This window comes from Bos indicus x Bos taurus, chromosome 23 (assembly GCF_003369695.1).
Source record: "Bos indicus x Bos taurus breed Angus x Brahman F1 hybrid chromosome 23, Bos_hybrid_MaternalHap_v2.0, whole genome shotgun sequence".
NCBI lineage: Eukaryota > Metazoa > Chordata > Mammalia > Artiodactyla > Bovidae > Bos > Bos indicus x Bos taurus.
In genome coordinates, this window is record NC_040098.1 from 51,938,838 (window position 1) to 51,959,221 (window position 20,384).

General features: G+C 52.6%; 1 protein-coding gene across 3 annotated transcripts in view; it reads left to right on the forward strand.

Moving 5' to 3' along the window:
* MYLK4 (myosin light chain kinase family member 4) overlaps positions 1 to 9,554 on the forward strand; it is a 68,557-nt gene extending 59,003 nt beyond the window's left edge. For all 3 annotated transcript variants that reach the window (XM_027524905.1, XM_027524906.1, XM_027524907.1), the window contains 5 exons: positions 98 to 226; positions 987 to 1,139; positions 3,004 to 3,082; positions 6,229 to 6,301; positions 9,292 to 9,554. In XM_027524905.1, the coding sequence (XP_027380706.1) occupies positions 98 to 226; positions 987 to 1,139; positions 3,004 to 3,082; positions 6,229 to 6,276 (409 nt within the window). In that variant the 3' untranslated portion in view covers positions 6,277 to 6,301; positions 9,292 to 9,554. The remainder of the gene's footprint in view (positions 1 to 97; positions 227 to 986; positions 1,140 to 3,003; positions 3,083 to 6,228; positions 6,302 to 9,291) is intronic.
* The last annotated feature ends 10,830 nt before the right edge of the window (positions 9,555 to 20,384 follow it).

Below are 20,384 nucleotides of genomic sequence, written 5' to 3' on the forward strand. Positions count from 1 at the left end.
CAGTTATTTTGCTTACAGACTGCACCCTTTCTGTTTTCTCGAGTTCTGATTTTTGGCTGACCCTCTTCATTCCTCTGTGTTGTCTCCTAAATTTCAGGTACAAACCCAGAGAGAAGCTGAAGGTGAACTTTGGAACTCCTGAATTCCTCGCCCCTGAAGTTGTGAACTACGATTTTGTCTCCTTCCCCACTGACATGTGGAGTGTGGGCGTCATCACCTACATGCTGTAAGCAGGCTCCCAGCCCCTCGGACACTTGTTCTCAATCGCCACGTAAATTCCATTTGCTATTTTGAATAAGGCCCTAAGTTAGATCTTTCAAAGATAAATAACTCTGCCCCATACTCAGGTACTTCCCATGTTCTGTTGAGTCTGGTGGATAAAGGAGTAAATTCTTTAATCATCAGAAAAAGTAATAGTCTCTCTTCTTCACTGATCACCCAGATTCCTAGACCACCATCCTATGCTCTAAAAGGAACTTAAAAAACACCCCCAACTGTGTCCTGATCCCCTGAGTGATGAAGCAGCCTCACTGTCCAGGGGTGACGTTCCTGGCGTCTGCCATCTGAGGACGTGATGGCACTCTGTGGCAAAACGCGTTAAAAGGGCATCTGTGTTATTCTGTGAGATTCGTGTTTGCGGGTAGCTGTGCCTTCACCACAACCACTGCTGATAAACAAAAAATCATGCTCGCGAGTCGCTCACTCGTGTCCAACTCTTTGCAACCCCATGGACTGTAGCCCACCAGGCTCCTCTGTCCATGGGTTTCTCCAGGCAAGAATACTGGAGTGGGTTGCCGTGCCCTCCTCCAGGGGATCTTCCCGACCCAGGGACTGAATTCACATCCTATGTTAACTCCGGCATTGCAGGCAGATTGTTTATCCCTGAGCCTTCTTTCCATTTTAAATGACAGAACCAAGAAGGCACCTGTCTCCACAGAGTCTGAGGGTGTTTAAAGGCTTCTCACCCTGGACGCCGTGTCTTACAGACTCAGCGGCTTGTCCCCCTTCCTGGGCGACGACGATGCCGAGACCCTGAACAACATTCTGGCCTGCAGGTGGGACCTGGAGGACCAAGAGTTCCAGGATGTCTCGGAGGAGGCCCGGGAGTTCATCTCCAAGCTTCTCATTAAGGAGAAGAGGTGACCGCATCCCCTCTGGGCTCAGGAGGAGGCAGGGCGAACAGAGGCGGGGCCCCGGGGCCGAGAGGACCGCAGTCAGGGAAGTAGCCACCAGCCCCGCGGCTGTCTCTCTGGTGCACCTGTGGGGCTGTAGACACAGTGACTCTGGTGCTCTCCACCCGGTCTCCTGAGGCCTGGAACCGCTGTGATCGCGGGGCTTGAGTGGGGCTAGGGGGCTCCACGCCGCTGAACAGTTGTTTCATGGGAGAGCCTGCTGTGGGCCAGGCCTGCTGCTGCTCTCCAGACATGTTCTCTTTACGCACTTCCCAGTTCCGTGGGAGGAGGGCATTATCAGTCATGTTCTTTGATGATACTCCAAGATCACATGGCCGGTTAAGTGACAGAACCAAGAATCAACACAAGGCCGAGCACGTGACTGTTATGTATGAATGGCCTGCTTTCTGTCTTGCTGATAATTCAGAATTCAGTGGATGAAGGGTACTGATACTGAAATACAGGGGATCACATTTTAGGATCATAGAGGGGGTGGAAGACTGTGATGAGCCAAACATACTTTTCAGATGATCCTGTCTTAAATATATAATGACAAAAGATAAGACTAAATAACAAAAATTTTAAAAAAGACAGCTCCCAAAAACAGAAAAGAAAAATACAAAGAAAAAAGAAAACAAATTAAAAATAAATAAATAAAAATAATTTTTAAAAAAGTTTTAAACAAAAAATGGAAAACAAAAAACCTCCAAAATGGAAAAATAATGAGAGAAAATAGAAAAATAATAAAACACATAATGGTAGATGGCATTTAAGATGTTCATGGCCAACAATACTTGCTTTATTGTTTTATAGCTTTTAAGTTATATAACCACCACCATGAACCAATGGACAGGCGGTTCGGCGGGGTGGGGCCGGGGCTGACCCCAGAATAGACAGGTGGTTCGGCGGGGTGAGGCCGGGGCCGACCCCAGAATAGACAGGCGGTTCGGCGGGGTGGGGTCGGTCCGGCGGGGTGGGGTCGGTTCGGCGGGGGTGGGGTCCGGGGCTGACCCCAGATGCTCCTTCCCCTGCACTTCACTGTCCCTGATCTTCCAGAAATTGTATCTGGGGCTTTGAGGGCAAATGTATAAAGCCCAGTTCCTGGCTTTAGGTAACTTGTGATGTAATAGAAGAGACAAGCAGTTTTTAGTTCAGTTCAGTTCAGTCGCTCAGTCATGTCCAGTTCTTTGTGACCCCATGGACTGCAGCACACCAGGCTTCCCTGTCCATCACCAACTCCCAGAGCTTACTCAAGCTCACATCCATTGAGTCGGTGATGCCATCCAACCATCTCATCCTCTGTCATCCCCTTCTCCTCCCACTTTCAATCTTTCCCAGCATCAGGGTCTTTTCAAATGAGTCAGCTCTTCACATCAGGTGGCCAAAGTATTGGAGTTTTAGCTTCAGCGTCAGTCCTTCCAAAGAACACTCAGTACTGATTTCCTTTATGGTGGACTCTTTTGATCTCCTTGCAGTCCAAGGGACTCTGAAGAGTCATCTCCAACACCACAGTTCAAAAGCATCAGTAGTAAAGAACCTGCCTGCTAAGCAGGAGACATAGGTTCAATCCCTGGGTCGGGAAGATAGAAGTTCAATTTATGAAGCTCAGACATCTCATCAAGAATGGCTATTTCTATTTGAAGGAAGATGTTCAGGTAGCATCAAGATTTCAGAATTGTCTTGCTTGTCTTACCAATAGTGTTACCCTGATGGGATTGGATGGTAACCTATCCCTGATACTAATGCCATGGGAGACAGAATTGCCTGGCAACTTGACACGAGGCCATCTGGTCTCCGCTGGGTCCCTAATAACCGCTGCCTTTCCCTTTAGCTGGAGAATCAGTGCTAGTGAGGCTCTCAAGCACCCTTGGCTGTCGGATCCCAAGCTCCACTCCAGGCTCAGCACGCAGGTAACCACGGCTGCTGTTCTCCCTCTTCTTTCTAGTCGGCTTCAACCTTCTGACGATCAGATGCTAGCGGCACCTCAGCCTTGAGTGAAGCTCTTTCTAATTAGTCTCTCACAGCCTTCTAATCTTGTGCTAGCGCTAAATTGCTTAAAATGCTTTTATTGAGCAATTTGTGCTTTTTAATGATGCTAACTACACTAGAGAATTATTTTCAGCAGAACTATGTATTAGGTTTATTATTTAATTACTGTATCCATTGCAAAGTGAATCGTTTCGTCACCGTAACCACACCCACACTTACACATTTAGCCTCGGGCATAGGTCACATAAAGTTTTGGAGAATACATGTTAATGTACATTCAAGATATATCTCCTACATAGAACTCAAAATTCTAACTTCCCTGCTTGCCTGGTTTAGTGTGCTCTAAGCACCAAAAAAAAGTAAAAAGAAAGGTAATATTCAGCTTGGACAAGAGATTAATGTAAGTGCATGGGAAGGAGACTGAATGGTGGGGTGTACCTTGAGAGTGACCCGGCCTCCCCGTGTGGTCACTTCTTATGCAAACTCCTGACCGCCTCTCACCGCCCTAGCCAGCGCTTACATCTCACTTCCCTTGTCAGTACCTCCAGCACAGGTCTCTTTCCTAAGCTTTGGGCCCGAATACTCCCCTGTGAGCTGGCCATCTCTGCTTGGATTGTCTCCGCTCCCCCCTCCACCATCCTCACCACCCTCCCAGACCCCAACGCCTCTCTGTGCCCCCTCTCCCTCCCCCAGTCCCCTCAGCTCATCCATAATTTTCCTCCAACGTCTGCACTGATTATTCCTGGAATCTGTACAGTCCCCACCGTCAGGATGGTCATCTAGGCTGAGGCCACCTGTCACCTGAGTGACTACCATCGCCTCCTGCCGACGTCCACATCCAGATCACCGTGGATTATATAAACAGCACAGAGGCAGAGGGGTCGCATCTAAGCAGCTTTCCTGAATATTTAGTGTGGTCAGCGGGGCACGATCCCGGAGAGGCGGCGGGCAGGCCCTGCCGTCACTCGCTGTGGAGGCGGCTGGTCGGCCTCGTACACCCCCCTCCCCTCCATCTTTGCTCCTCCGGAGTTTGGAGTGCAGCTTTTCCACCTACCAAGCCCTGGGATGACTGTGCCCCTGGTACTCATTTTTTCCACATCCAGTTTTTATTGAAATTACTTCTAAATTCGGCATCAGTTGTAAGTTTTATTTGTGTCTGAATATACCTTTCCTTGATAATTGGTACTGATGTCAAGTAAAAATAGGCTGATTCCCTGGTAGGTACCTCACCCAGACGGCATAAACTGCTTATTAGGGTTACCAACCTATTCTGGGCCAATTTTCCACCCATGTATTTTTATCCAAGCTTATTGGTGTCCAAATACACTTTGACGTGGTGGACAATATGGAAACCACAACAGATAATTAATGACATTATACAGTGTAGAAGTGTTTAAAAATATTTTTTAGATCATACAACAATAACAAAAATCACCTTTTTGTTATTTTATCCAACTGCTGGTACCTAAGGTGAATAGATATTTCAGGGATGGTGAGGATTAAACAAAAAAAATTCCGTTGTATAAATCCTGTTAGTTACCGTGAAAGTTATAATTGTACAGCACTGCGCCAAGCACTGTTCTGATGGCTTCAGGGAAATGAACTCATTTGGTCCTCAGGTCGATGCTCTGATTCAGACATGCCATCATTCCCTTTATGTGAAAGGGCCGCTGAGGACAGGGGTATAGACCCACCCATGATCCCACCACAGGCAGCAGACCCTGGAGTCGGGTGAGGCTCCCCACTCTGCTGTCCCGCTGGAGGCAGGCTGCTGGGCCAAGGGGGCCTGTGACATTTCCAGGACCACCCTGTATGACATCTTTCATGTTACTGAAGGATAGCACTCAAGCTTAATATATTTTATTTTTTGGTGAAGTATTGAGAATAATTTTTTCTAGGTGATTCACTTCTGGGAGAATCTTGTTTCTATGTCCTGTAGAACCAGAATTCAACTTTATGTTGACAATTCAACTCTTACTCAAACTATTTAAATCTAAATTCTGATATTTCAAAGTTTTCATAATAAACTTTTATTTGTCTCTTTTCATTGTTTCATGCTTAAAAGCACTTCCTGTTTCCCAGCCACTGAGCATGTCCGTGATCTGTGAACTTGGAAGGATTCTCCCTCTTAGACACCGAGGCCTGCGGTCTCCACCTCCTGAGCTGGGCTCATAGGGCCAAGCCCACCACCCGCACGGGACTCACTGCGTCAGGCACAGCCTGCAGCAGGGCCTCCCGGAGGGCAAACCCGTGCGCCCTTGGCCAGCACCTGTGCAGACACAGTTGCTGCTTTGGGGCTGGGGGCGGGGAAGCAAGCAGGTGGGGCCGATGCTCTCCTGCCACGGCTCATGACCATCCAGCTCTCCTCCCCGTCTCCTGGGCGCCGGTCTCATTCTCTGCTCCTGTCTACCGAGCTAATGACGATGGACGTGCTCAGAGCCTGCGTGCGCCCACGCTCTTCCCTGTCACCAAATCATCCCTTCCTTAATTATAGCTCTGACCGTATTATCCCCTGATGAGAGAATCTCCCAGTCTTCCCCTCCTTGCACCCTGAACCCCCATGCCCAGCAGTTCAGGCCCCCATGGGTGCCAGTGTTGGGGCCCAAGTCCTGGGCAGTGTCCGAGGCCCACTCCCAGTGCCCTTTCTCCAGGACGGTCTCCTCAGCGCCAACCAGAGGGACTTCCTCTGTCCTCCGGAGCTTCTCCCGGGGCCCTTAGTTCTTGTCTGCTGGCTTGAGAACATCTGCAAGCAGCCATGTCTGTGTCTGGCTCATCCCTGTGGTCAGTCTATCTTGACTCTCGTGCTCCGTCCGCCTGAGTCTTGGCTAAACACACACGTGTCACAACAAGGGTCATGGAGCGCGAGTCTCTCTGCCCATGACTCCAAGGGGAGGAGCGGTGAGTGACGACAGGGGCGTGGAGGGGAGCGCGGACGCCCTCGAGCCGGACTCTGCGGCCGTAAGCCACTCAGGGTCCAGGGACGTCTCTGCAGGAACCCCTGCCTCTTTGGGTATCGTCAGACCGCGTCAGTCTGACCCTTCTCGAAATGTCTTCTTGGTTTTCCTAGAAAAGGAAGAATTGCTGCTCTGATGCCCGGGACCTGGCGACCAAATAGTGTCCGGAAAGTGCCCTCTTGAAAGGTTGGTCTAAAGGGGCCTCTGAGCCTAGAGAGAGGGTGGGGAGAGTGTGGCTGGCTGACCGCGAATGCAGCGGGGTGCGTTCCCTCCGGGGAGGCCCCGAGGCCAGGAGGCTGTGTTTGGGTCTGCTCTGCTGTTTCCTAGCAGAGGATCCTCCGTCTTGTGATTTGTGGACTGGGGACAGTCTCATTTCCCATGTTTGTTGAGTGGCTCCACTGAGACCATCCAAGCAAAGCCAGAGACCAGGGCTCGGCACACAGTAGGTACTCAGGAGGGCTCCTGGGAGTCCTTGCAACAGTTGTACATAGTAGGAGTAGCAGGGGAGGGAGCGCTGTCTGCAGAGTCGGGGAGTCTGAGGACCTGCCCAGGGGCACCCCTGGAGCACGGTGGAGCCTGACGCTCTGGGGAGTCTGCTCACTCTTCTCCTTCCGAGCTGTTGCCAGGCCCAGACCCCATCTTGGACCCCAAGGAACTGCCTCTTCATACAAAGCCTCTGCCTTGCTTAGAATTTTGTCAGAATTATTCAGAGAAGGAGTGTTACACACGAGCATGTGCTGTTACATCAATAAATGGTCCAATTTATGGCCTAAAAGGGGCTTCCCAGGTGGCGCCAGTGGTAAAGAACCCATTTGCCAGTGCAGGAGACATCAGAGACATGGGTTTGATCCCTGGCTCGGGAAGACCCCATGAAGGAGGGCAGGGAAACCCACTCCAGTATTTTTGCCCAGAGATTCCCATTGATGGAGGAGCCTGGTGGGCTACAGCCCATAGGATTGCAGAGAATTGGTCATGACTGAGAGACTGTGCACACACACACACACACACTCACACACACACGGCCCAAAGGAGAGGCCGAGGGTGTGCACTACCCCAGAGGGCTTCGAGAAGCCCCAGGACCCCCGCTGGCCCCGGCCAGCCGCCCCGTCGTCTGGGCTGCGAGTCCTCGGCCCCCGGGCAGCTCGGCTTCAGCGGCCCTGCTGGACTCGAGCCTCGTGAGGCGACATTCTGCTGCCTGCCTGTCCAAACTCTCACCCTGACTTGTATCTACTCTGGCCCCGAGGTTTTCTTGGTCTGTTGCCTGTGTGCGCTCTTGCAAGCTGCCTCGAATCTGTTGAGTAAGATGGGGTAGAAATAAATCACCAAATCATCATACAAGTCACGAACCAGCGTCGGCGAACACCCTGGCTTTGGCACGAGGTTCCCTTACGGGGGACCCTTTCGCTTGTTTGGAGATTGATGTGACGTCAACGGGAAAGCTTTTGCTTTCTACATACAAAGACCATTCTTGTTTGTACAGACTAGCGGGGAGTTGGCGTTGGGAACAGCAGGGGGTAGCCTCACGTCTGGTGCCACGGTGGAGAAGGAGGGCCATCTGCACCCCCTGAAGTGGGCATCCTGGCTTTGCTGGGAGCCGTGAGCCCGAGGTCTGAGGGCAGCGCGCCCCAGCGGTCCTTCTCTCCCCCAGCCCCGCCCAGAGGCAGCTCTGTTCCCAGCGACCACAAACCCTGAGGGTTTGCCGCAAACCACCTTCCCACCATAAGCCCTGGGCAGGCTCTGGGGGCTGGTGGGAGCGAGGTCACTGGGTGCCAGGAGGTGCCCAGGCAGGAGGCCTGGCGCCAGGGGCTGGTGGGAAGGATGAGGCGAAAAGGCAGTGGGTGACGGTTCAAGGAGGTTTGCTCTTGAACCCAAGGTGATGGAAGGTGGTGGCGGCCAGAAGGACAAGGACAAAGGGTTGTGGGTTTTTCCCCCCAAACTTCAAGCTTTTTGTTTTGTATTGGAGTATAGCCAGTTAAAACCGTCGTGGCAGCTTCAGGTGAGTGGTCAGGGGACTCAGCATGCGTGTGGGTGTACACGCATCCATTCTCCCCAGATGCCCCTCCCATCCAGGCCGGCACATGACGCCGAGCAGAGCTCCCTGTGCTGGGCCGTAGGTCCCTGTTGGTTATCCTCTTTAAAGTGTGTACGTGACTTTCCCAAATGACAAAGCGCTTTGAGCCGGTTGCCCTGGCAACACAGCATCTTTGTTGCAGATGCTCAGCGAGACCACTCCAGACCTGGCCTGGTCCACTCCGAGACGACCACTCGGGCTGGCCAGCTTCCCTTCCTGGGTCCCCCCCACCCCTCCAGGGGCCACAGAAACCCACCTCGGTCCCACCGCATGTCCATGCGATGCAGGTGCTTCCTGGTTTGCTTTCTCACTTTTTTTTTCTTTCTCAAACTAAAATGTAAGGTTAAGAAATTAATACTGGGGGCAGCCTTCCTTGAGAAGGATGCTGTGCTAAAAGCAGTAGACCGTGCTTCACAATCTCTCCTGCCAGGAGGAGCTTGGAGTTTGGCAAGACATAACATGAGTAAAACCAATTTTGAGATAATATTGATTTTTAAAATCTGGTGGTTGGAGATGATTCCTGTGGAAAAAGAGCCTTATGAATAAGGCATAACCCGCAACGCAAATTGAGGACAGAAATCTCCTGCAATTTGTCAGAGGTTTTTTGATGGGCTGAGGAAGTGCTCTAAAAACAAACCAGGTGGCGTTTCGTTTCTCCTTCCTGCTGCTCCGTGGCCAGCCCGGGAGACGCGCGCCGGGGCCAAGCCCTCGGGTCTACAGGGAGGACATGGGTCATACGTGGCTGAGACAGATGCAGAGAGTCCCACGCGCGTCCCCGGCTGCGCTTTGATGCCAACGGAGCTGGCAGGACGCAGGGTGGCAGCGGGTGGGAGCCGGCTGCGCTTCAGGCGAAACAAAGAGGCCTTGTCCTTCGATCCTGCGCGTGGTACCAAAATATCTTGCATAAACTGAGCACACACACACACACACACACCCCACCCAGCTCTGGTAAGCAGTGGATCCTTCAAGGAGTTCCTTTTTTTTCTCACAGACACACATACATTATAAAAAGTCATCTGTGGTTTTCCTAAGGGGCGCAACCAACTAATTACAATTTTAAAAGCCTTGCTGAATTAACAAGAGTCATATTTTGTTTGCTTTGCAGGAAAACTGCTGTGGTTGCTGCTGCCTTGAGAAGATTTTTGGAAAAATCAGCAATTCTGATGCCTTGACCCCTACGGAGACTGGTGGCTCTGGGCGGTGGGGAGGGGAGGGTGCCACTCTGAACTCTGAGCACCTCTGCCAGGCTTGGGGGCGGGGGGTGCTGAGAGTTGAAGCCCTGGAGGCAGGCAAGCCTGCGCCCACCCCAGCCCCTGCCATACCCTGCGGCCGGGAGCACCCAAGAATATGGTTCCCTGCCATCCTGAACTTAAAGCTTTCTGTCTTTGTTGCTGGGGCCCAGCAGGCCTCGTCTCTGCTATGCCTCAGATCACTAGAGTGGTCATACTGGAGACTGAGCTGAGGGTTTAAAATGTGTTGGAAGCAACAGCAAACTATTATCTATAGGATGGATAAACAGCAAGGTGCCACTGCACAGCCCGGGGGACTGTACTCAGCATCTCAGGATAGACCGCTGTGTGTGTTCACGCTCGGTCGCTCAGTCCTGTCTGACTCTTTGTGACCCCACGGACTGTAGCCCACTAGGCTCCCCTGTCCATGAGATTCTCCAGGTAAGAATACTGGAGTGGGTTGCCATTTCAGGCCATAATGGAAAAGACTATGAAAAAGAATGTATCGCTGTTCGGTCGCTCAGTTGTGTCCGACTCTTTGCGACCCCGTGGACTACAGCACGCCAGGCCTCCCTGTCCTTCAGTATCTCCCAGAGTTTGCTCAGACTCACTTCCATCAAGTTGATGATGCCATCCAACCATCTCATCCTCTGTCGCTTTGCTCCCTTCTCTTCTTGCCCTCAGTCTTTCCCAGCAACAGGGTCTTTTCCAATGAGTCAGCTCATTATAATGGAAAAGAATATGAGAAAGAATGTGGATATATGTTAAAAAAAAAGTTGGATACATTTAGAGAGAGAATTTCCTTTCAAAGGGGTGAGTATGTTGCCAGAAAAAGTTCTAAGTCCGGTGAACCCTTGACCGCTTTGTTTCTCGGACTTTATTATTTTGATTTGACTGAAATCCGGTGAATCCAACTGATGAGTAATTTGCTTTCTGGAATATACGCTTTCTTTGAATTCTGAGCAACAGGATCAGAAAGCCTATCTTCCATTTGTTCTGCCATCTCCTCCAAGAGCAGCAGTCTTCCAAGCAGCTGGTCTACTTTCAGCTGAGGGACACAGGTTGTCACCGTGCACTTTGCTCTCTTCCGAGGGAACCGTCATCCACGTGAAACACGGGCCTCGAGAGGCAGTGCATGGTTAGTCTGTCCATTCATGGCCTTGAGAGTAACGTTAACTGTCCCGAGAGCTTCCCTCAACGCAGCTGGAATGAGAAGGACTCTGGTGAGTCCTTCAGGGGACAGTGCTGGGCTTCCTGTCGAGCAACCTGGGTAGAGAGGACCAGTGGCCACGCCACGTGGGGGCCCTTTGGCTCAGCCCGGCACAGGGCACCCCCACTCGGACGTGACCCTGATTTCCAGCTGGAAGCTCTTCCACTCCCAAGCTCTAGTGCCGTTTCTTCACATGTAACAGGGGACCCGAGCCCTGCTGCAGAAACAGGAGTTGCTTCTCCAGGAAGCTGAGACGGTGGATGCCACGCCCATCACTTACTTCTTAAGCCTCTCTCACATTTTCCACTTCCAAATACCTGTTGTGTTGAGACCAGCTATAATAATGTCTTTATTTTTAGCTTTAGTCGCTCTAGGCTCCAGTTGTCTCGATAGTGATGAAACCAACTGAGAACAGCTCCGGGGGCCCCTGGGTGAGGGGGTTCTGACAGGCGCTGACAGTTCACCGTCCTCTCTGATCCCACCCGGGCATCCTCCTCACCCGCCCACGTGTTTCGGGGGCGGGGGAGGCGGAGACAGAAGAGACGCGTAATTAGTTCAGGCCTCTCTCCAGCTCACCGGTAGTGCAGTGCGACGCGTCTCTGTCTCCTTTGGGCCTGCGCGCTCATCCAAGGCTGGCTTCTCCTCTTCCTGTTCTGTGATTCTGCTTCGTGTTTAATTTAGTTTCCTTAAAACACACATGCGCACACAAGGCCCTGTGACTGACGTGTTATGTCACCACTCTGTCCTTAGCTGCTGGTGTTCATCGGGTCTGGAAAAACACGAGGTGGTCCAGGTTTCATGCTCAGCCCACAGAGAGCTGCATCCGCTCAACTGCTGAACGGGACACAGGGGTCTGATCGGAAGTCCCTCGTGGAGGGTGTGTTCTGGCCCGGGTGTGGGCTCCCCCCGGCCCACATGGAGGACCTTCCGCTGGGCTTGGGGTCTCCTCAGTCCTGGTCACCTTATCCGGTCCCACTGCGTGCGGAGGACCCAGCTTGGGCCAAGTGAACGAGTGCTTGCTTGCCAGATTCACCACTGACGACCCTGCAGTCAGCGGGCGTGGGCTTTAGGGTTTAGAAAGGAGACTCTGCTTTGAAAGCGGCTCTCCTTAGGCTGCATAGTTAGATTTGCACGCTTGGCTGGGGAGTGCCAGGGCGGGGTCCAGGGGGCTTTCTGAGGGCGCTAAGGACAGTGTGCTGAAGAGCTGATGATTGCCCTCCAGTTACACGAGATGGGGGGTTCCCGTCTCCTGCTCAGTGGTCCCCTCCGTCCACACCCTCGTGTCGCTGCGGGATGCGATGATTCTTACGGGAAATGGGGTTTGCACATCATAGGAATCAAACCGTAGGAGCGTGTGGACCCAGAAGCAGAGTCTGGCCGGACCGGGGTCCTCGTGACCCCTTTTCTCCAGAAGTCACCAGGGCCGAGAGGCTGTGCTGGGCTTCCGCCTCCTCTCCGTGGACGCGGTGGCCTTGCTCGCTCCTTTAGGCTATCGCTGTTTCTCCAGCAAATGGAGGAACTCAAGTGACAGGGGGGTGGGGCACGTCCCCCAGCCTGGGGAGAAGGAAGCCGACAGGGACCCAGAGTCTGCTGCTGCTTAGAAACCAGGGAGAAAAGGACCATGCTGTTCACGACATAAACCCCCCCCACCCCCCGGCACGGACTCCCGCCTGGATTAACCGTGGAAACCACTTCCGGGTTGAGGTTGGCTGACTCGTGTCTTTGGGCGCTGTAGAGTTGCCTGGAGTCACTTTCTGTCTGACTTGACATTTTTTTGCTTTCTTTCCTCAAAGATGCAAATAGGCGTGATTTGTCATGCGAGGCCGACTCTGATATGATGTAGTCTCAGATCTGTGAGAACTAACGTTTTCACCATCTTTATGGAAATTAGTACAGCAGCATTTTGTCCTTGTTTTGGAACCAAACATGGATTTTTATACGAGGGAAACGAGCAAGACTCTCCTTTCATTCGTTTTTTGTCCTTCTGTTCCCACGACCCCGACTCCAGCCTCTGGGTTGTGGGAGGGCCAGTATTAGACTTGAGCCTGTTGGGTCTGGACTCCAGGCCAGTTGAGGGGCCTCCCTTGGAAACTGGTCTGTGAGCTCGTAACTAGGGGCAGGCGGGGTCAAGCTCAGCTCTCTCCCCTGGAGACTCCGTCCTGGGTTCAGGCCGTTCCTCTGTGCCCACGCCCTTCTCAAACTGGCCACGGTGCCCTCCTCTGCTTTTGCTCCACCTTTTAAAATATTCTACTTCTTTCTCTTTTTCTTACATTGGAATCAAAGTCCGGCTTCTTATGTATCACCATGTTCCCCTAGAGCCTCTCTGAGATGAAAATTATGTTTGCAAAATGCGAGTTGCTTTCTGTCCTAAAGGACTGAGATGCTGCACTTGGTGGGCGGGACTTCCTGAACCAGAACGACTTCTGGGCCTTGTGTGAAGCTCACAGCTTCTCACCCCAGAGGGTCGGTGTATTTCTCCTCCCAGCTCCGATTCAGGCAGGCGCGTCATCCCTGGCGGTCCCTCTGTGGGCCGTCTCACCGTGCGTGAAGGCTTCTCACTCCCCTGCTGCCCACTCGAAGGGGCGGAAGAGCCCTGCGGCGTGTGTGCCGTGTGGAGCCCCGCATGCTCTGCAGTCATCCCGGCGCATAGGTGCCGGTGAGCCCTCTGGACAACGTTTTTCCACGCAGACAAGAAATAAACACGGAGCCCCGAAGCCGTGACTACGCTTACCGTGTGCGTTTTCTATTTCTGGTGTAGTTCCGTTCATCTGTACTCCTTTTCCTTATAAAGATGTGTAACAGTCATATGTACGTGTCGTATTGAAGAATAAACTCGGACCTTGTTTATCCTTTGGTTAATGAGCTGATCTGTGGATGTGGCAGACGTGATGCAAGTGCTCTCCTTTGGATGAGGATGGCGTGTGGCGTCTGCTGATAGCAAGAACCCAGGCTACATGCACAGGGGCCCGAGACCATGCACAGGAGCCCGGGGAAAACTACTCCCCCAGCTCGGACGCAAGGAGCCGACGCAAGCTGCAGGGGCCCGAGACCATGCACAGGAGCCCGGGGAAAGCTACTCCCCCAGCTCGGACGCAAGGAGCCGACACAAGCTGCAGGTTTCCCCCAATTTTAGCTCAAAGACACAGACTGACACACACAGAGCCCCGGTGCCGGCACCGCGGGAGAAGTCACGCAGGCCGCTGGCAGCTCGCCTTTCCTGCAGCTCTGGGCGACTCCTTAGACCCAGAGGGGTGTGCGTCGCCCCAGAGGACCTACCGCTGAGGGACTCAGGAGGAGACGGCTGCCCAGCCCGGGGCCACCAGTCGCCTTCCCGGCTGGAACGCTGCTGTGAGGGCTGCCCGCCTAGCCGTTGTCTGAGGGTGACGTGGGGCAGGCCAACATCACTAGTCTAGCCCCCCAGGGGTGGCTGCCCACCCATACTGGCTGGCACGGTCCTGCTGGGAGCATTGGACCCTGTGTTCACAGAGACACCCTGCTACTCACTCGAGACTCAGGCTTCCCCACCCGGCATCAGGCCAGGCCCTCTGACCTCTTTCCCGGAGGAGGAGCCCTCCTGGGCCTCTGTGATGTCGTGACACAAACCACAGCTCTGTGTCTGACCCGGGTCCCAGGTCCTGGCCTGGGAGCTCCTAGAAGCCCCGGGATTTCCTGAGCGTCCACAGCTGAGCTGTTGCCCTCAGGTGATTCTGGGCGGATGAGGCTGGTGGTCTGAGGACCCAACCACAGGACTGGGGGGGGCCTGGCACACTCACCTGGCCCCCACCGCCCCCGCCCCCAGGGAGGGGGAAGGAGCTGGGACAGAGCTAGCACCGGTGGCCGTCACCCTTGGGTACTGAAACCTTTATTAAAAACCCTGAACATAGGGACCTGGAGAGGTTCTGGGTTAATGAACATGCTGGAGGGGGCGCACCCCAACTCCATGGGGTCAGAGCCTCCTGCTCTCAGGACCCGCCCAGGCCTCACCCTTCTGGCCGCTTGTCTGTGTCCTCCACTATGTCCTTTGTAGCACCCCGGGAGTAGGAGGTGAAGGGAGCCCCTGGGTTCTGTGAACCAAGCATTAACTCAGGTGATGGAAGCTCAGGGAGGCGTCTTGGGAAGCCGTGATCTGTAGTCGAGTTGGACAGAAGCCTGTCCAGGGGTGGGGGGGTCTGAGGGACTGAGCCCGGAACCGGGGTCTGCGCTGACTCCAGGCGAGTGTCACGACGGTTGTGTGCGGAAGCCCTACACACTTGCTGTCAGAAGTGTTTCAAGGAGAGACGCAGTGTTCTTCTGCCTCCAATATGAGCACAAGCAGGTCAGGGTCCAGTTCCGCCCTTTCCCAGGAGGGTTCCCCCACTGGGGCCGGGGGCTCTGGCTGCTCCCTGTCCTCCTGCGGGGAGGGGACGGGGCGGTCTCCCTCACTTGCGTCCCAGGGGAGGTCCCATGGTCACCTCCCCAATCCCCTCTAACAGACGACCCCACCCCACCTTGGATCCAGACCCATCAGGGGTTGAGAGGGTTTGGAAGCCCCCCTTCAGTAACTCTATGCTCTTGCTCCCAACACGGGCATCCCCGAGAGCTTGTCTGTGTCCCCAGATGTTGCCGGGGACAAATCGTTTCTCAACAAAGATGCTTACCGGTGCATGGGGCCTCGCCTGCAGAGCTTGGCACCCTCAAATCTCACTCGTTGTTAAGTGATTGATGGCAAAAGTACGGAATATTATGAATAAGCAAGATTTTCTTTGCCATGTGTCCTCATGATTTTAAAATTATTTCCCCTGTGCATATGCTCAACTTGAAGGAAAACAACCCAACGAGGATATTCATAATTCCTGCTAATTAATGTCTGAACTCCTTCCCCCTCAATGACATCACACACCTGTTCACTGTAAATTTCCCAGAAACTTTTTATACTATATTAATGTTGTCCAGAACTTGGACACACACCTGAGGTTTTTCTGAATTTTAATTATTCTCAAGTCAATTTTAATATTCTGAATAATTTCAGACTTGCCCATATGTTTAATAAAATTGAACTCTAAAACATTATGAAGTTTTCCTAGGGTTTTTTTCAAAAGATAATGTACAGTCAGCCTTTATAAATGCTTTAAAAATTGTTTTTAGAAACTGCTTTCACTGAAAAATTTCCGATTTGTCTCAAATCTTGTTGCACAATTCAGTTAGTGGCTTTTCTTGTGAGCTCACAGCTTTCCAAGGGGACAGGAGTTTTGCTACTCTGTCAAGACCGCCTTCTGCTGACTTCTCGGGTGTCGGACGCTGTGGTTTTGATCGCTTTTCCTGCAGCAGTTTTCACGTTGCTTCTGCCTCACCCAGGAGCTATTCAGTCCCAGCTGTGCTACCTTAGAAATTTGTCCGACATCCACCTGTTTCTTAAAACATGTTTGGTTAAGGAATTTCAACACACACGATATTACTTTGTTGTTATCGTTTAGCCATTAAGTTGTGTCTGACTCTTTTTTGACCTCAGAGACTGCTGCCACCGGGCTCCTCTGTCCATGGGATTCTCCAGGCAAGAACACTGGGGTGGGTTGCCATTGCCTTCTCCAGGGATCTTCCTGACCCAGGGGCTGAACTCAAGTCTCCTGCGTTGGAAGACAGTTTTTTTGTTTGTTTTTTTTTTTTAACTGCTGAGCCACCGCAAATCGGGTAAAGATGGTTCCTGTTGTGACAATCTACTGGGACTTGAAATTTCAGAATAATACTCTTTAAAATAGAAGAGGAGGCCTTGTCCGTATCGGCAAAGTAAGGTTTCCATTTTGTCACAGTAAGCAGCAAACAGCGTTTACTGTTTAGCCTTCATACGGGAGTTTTATTGCACAGTAACTTCAAAGTCTGGCTTCCCTGGTGGCCTGGTGGTAAAGACTCGTCTGCCATTTCAGGAGGTGTGGATTTGATCGGAAAAATTCCCTGGAGAAGAAAATGGTAACCCACTCTAGTATTCTTGCCTGGGCAATCCTGCGGACAGAGAAGCCTGGCAGGCTACAGCCCATGAAATTACGAAAGAGTCAGACACGACTTAGTGGCTAAAGAACAACAACAAACTTAACGGCCGCTTTATTAGTTACTGGTAGTTACTATGTGGTAACATTAAAGAGGCAGCTAGCAACAAAAATTAGACTTAGGTGGGCATATGGGGCTTCCCTGCTGGTTCAGCTGGTAAAGAATCCGCCTGTGAAGCAGGAGACCTGGGTTCAATTCTGGGTGAGGAAGATCCCCTGGAGAAGGAAACGGCAACCCACTCCAGTATTCTTGCCTGGGAAATCCCATGGACAGAGGAGCCTGGGGCACTGAAGTCCATGGGGTCTCAAAGAGGCAGACTCGACTGAGCAACTAACACTTCACACTTCAGAAAGGTACAGACGGTTACGGACTTTCTGACGCTAAAAATAGCCTTTCTGTATGTTCACCTGTTGGTCATTCGGGTTACATCCAAATTTTAGCTTTTACAAATAAAGTTGCTGTGAACATTCCTGAGCGGGTCTCCGCATGAACGTCTCTTGCTGATGAATCTGGTTTGAAGTTTATCCATTTTATTGATCATCTCAAATAACGAACCCTTTCCCCCCATCGGTCTTCTCTATTAATTCTCTCTTTTCTGTTTAATTGCTTTCTATCCTTATCGTTTATATTCCCTTTCTTTTCTTTACTTTGAGTTCAGTTTGGTCTTTTTAAAAAATTTTTTGAGGAGGAAACATAGGCTGTGTATTTGAAATATTTCTTCTTTTGTAATGCGGGCACTCAGTGTGAATGATTTCGCTGTCAGCCCGAGGAAGCCTGTGATACAAGGGGGAGGCCATCCAGGTGGGATCATAAAGCGGAGTACCCAGCTGTCTCCTGATAGCACTGCCTGTGGGGCCCTCTCAACGTGTGTCCTTGCAGACAAAACCAGGAACCCCTTCATGACTACACTCCCTGGAGGCAGCCCATGGAAGAGCCATGTCGCTGTGTCATTAAAAGTGAGGTTCTAACATGCTTCAACAAAAGGCTGGCACTTGCCATCTGCCTCTACAAGGATTAATTCACAAACTGCCATGACCACTGACCTTCAACACCCTCTGAAATGAGTTCAGGGTGGAGATCAGGAATGAGGCGCTCTGTGCTCTGGGAAAAACTGCCAGAACACGTCTTTAGATAGTTAGAGATTTCCAGGAGAAGATTTTATGAGCTCAATTCTTGCATCTCTTCGTGTCTAGAAAAGCACTAAAATCTTCCATGGTGACGTCTGCTCCTCGGGACCAGCAGTGACCTTCACAAGCCGGGCAGAAACTGTCTGCAAAAACGTGTGTTTGATTGCGTGAACTGCCCTCAGCACGACCGCGTGTACACGGACCTCCCGCCTGTGCAGAGCCGCCTCTCAGAGTCATCTGACACGCCGCCTCCCGCCTACAGTCTGCATTTTGCCCCAGATGAAACTTAACTCTCACTGTGCTTTTTTCTCTCAGTCAACATAAGCATTGGTGTTTACCTGCCTGAAAAGTCAGCCCTCTGGTGTACCACGTGCATGCTCATCCCCGTTAACTAAGCAGATGTTTCGTACAGGATCCTGGGTGTAAGATTTGCCCTCACTCTCTAACTTCATCTCCACGGTAACCTGTGTGAGGTGTTGGCCCTACGATAATGCCATTTTTCACACCAGGAAGCTTCGTCCTCCACAGCGAGGCTGAAGGTCATTCTCTGTGAGCGTGGACATGGGTTTATCCTAAGGTCTTTCTGATCCCAAATCACAAAGCAACCCTTTCCCTCTTGACTGCGTCCACAGCCTGTGCACAGATGGGCAGGTGATCCCTGACGAGCAATGGCCTGGTGAGGTGGCCCCCAGTCACGGGGCAGGGAAGAAGCCGGGTGAGAGCTACAAATCCGAGAAACTGCGATTCTCCCCCTTGTGAGAAACGCGTCTTCTCCCGAGGGCTTCCTGGGAGAAACTGCCTCAGCTTGTGAGATGGCCCTGCGCTGGCTGTGGGCACACGGTCAGCCCGCACCCACGGGCACCAACAGGCAAAGTGAAGCTCTCCTTATGCCTGTATTGTGTCCTATTGTTTGTGAACACACACACACACACACACACACACACGATTTCACCCTCAAGCAAACCTTTAACAAAGGTTAAGTTAAATGATCATGAGTTCATACATCAAACATCGGAGCACAGTTGGGTTAAGGGTGGAAAATTGTTTAAATGCACACAGACACACATGGGTGCTCACAGGTGGAGCTCCCTGAGCACTCCCTTGTAGCATCTGTCCTGAAGTGGAAGACGAGGATGTGTCTGGTGGGGGGGTCACCGGATGCCCCCACCTTCTGCGCGGCCAGGTGAGTGCTCACCAGGTAATCATTTCCGGGAAACGTGTTTCCGGGCTGCACGTGTTAGAAGCTCTGACCCATCATCTGTTTGAGGATCCATCTGTTCATTCGATGAGGAAGCAGTGCGTTACATCTTCACTCTACCTGCTAGTCTGAAGCTTTGTTCATGTCCGTCGGCCACCCTGCAGCGGCTGAAATCAGCGCAGGTTTTTGTTTTTTATTAAATTTTGACTCTGCTCTGGGCGAGGCCGGCCTCGCCATCACCCAGAGTGCTCAGCAGGCCCTGGGAGTCCCGGTGCAGAGGAGCACTGCTGTTAGTAAAGCTGGCCGTGGCTCAGGGCTTATCTGTGCTCCATCCCCTCACCTCTGGGCCCCTCTGCGCTGCTCGGGGCTCCGGTTCTTCTCTGTCGGGAGGACAAGGGTTTTGTTCCAGGACGCGAGCTCCGTGGAGACTCAGAGACGCCTCTCCAGCACTCTGGGCTGGAGGGGCCTCTGCAAAGCAGGCCGGGAGCATCCAGCTGAGGTTTCAAACATGGCAGAAACCAGCTGGTCGTCCCCTGTCTCCAGAGAGGAGTTCAAAAAGCCCAGGTGACGCACAGGCCTTCGGCAGGCGTCCGGCCGCCCGGCGCTCCTGTTACACTCGTGCACGTCCGGTCCACCAGCCCCCGGAATGAGGCTGGGGTGTGGGTTCTCCCTGTGAACCTTGGGTTCCAGTAGACGTGGGGCCCTTGTGGTCCCGGGCAGGAAGTGCGCCCCTGGCCTGGAGGAACTGGACACGGTTAGACCTTCTCTCACGTCTGTGCAACAATTCGGCTTAAGTCTAGGGATGAGAGGTGCAAGGTAACAGCCTCACAGCTCTGATTCTTCCTGCCTCAGGGAGACCCTCGCCGGGACAGGGACCTGGGACCAGAGGGTGACAATGTGGGAAGTCCTTGCGTTCACCCTCCTGCCTTGGAGCAGCACGGACGGGCTCCCCAAGTGCCCCCGGGTGGTCCCTGCCCTCGTAGCATCTCAGAGGGTGATGGATTTGTGTTCTCTTTGGCCAGAAAGACTTTCCCTGCTGGTGTCCACGCTTGGACTCTACCTGCAGCTGAAGCCGCACCCTCAAGCCACCTGGGTTCACGGTGGCTGCAAGGGCACCAGCCCTCCCCTGGCTTTCAACGTGCAGGACCCCTTCCTGAGCCACAGGAAGTAACCTCGTCCAGGTGGGCACAGCCCTGGAGCAAAACCCCAGGGACCCTCAACCCAGGGGAGCTGGACCAGAGAGAGACGCCCGCTTCAGCCCGGAGAGGAGCAGGGGCACACTCCCCACCCCGCGCCCACAGCTGGTTCCCAGCAACAAGGCCTCCACGGACTCCTCTGCCTCTGGCTCTCCCACACCCCACCCCTCACTCCTTCGTGGGATGACTCTCCCCGTAAACGAACCGTGTCCAGGCT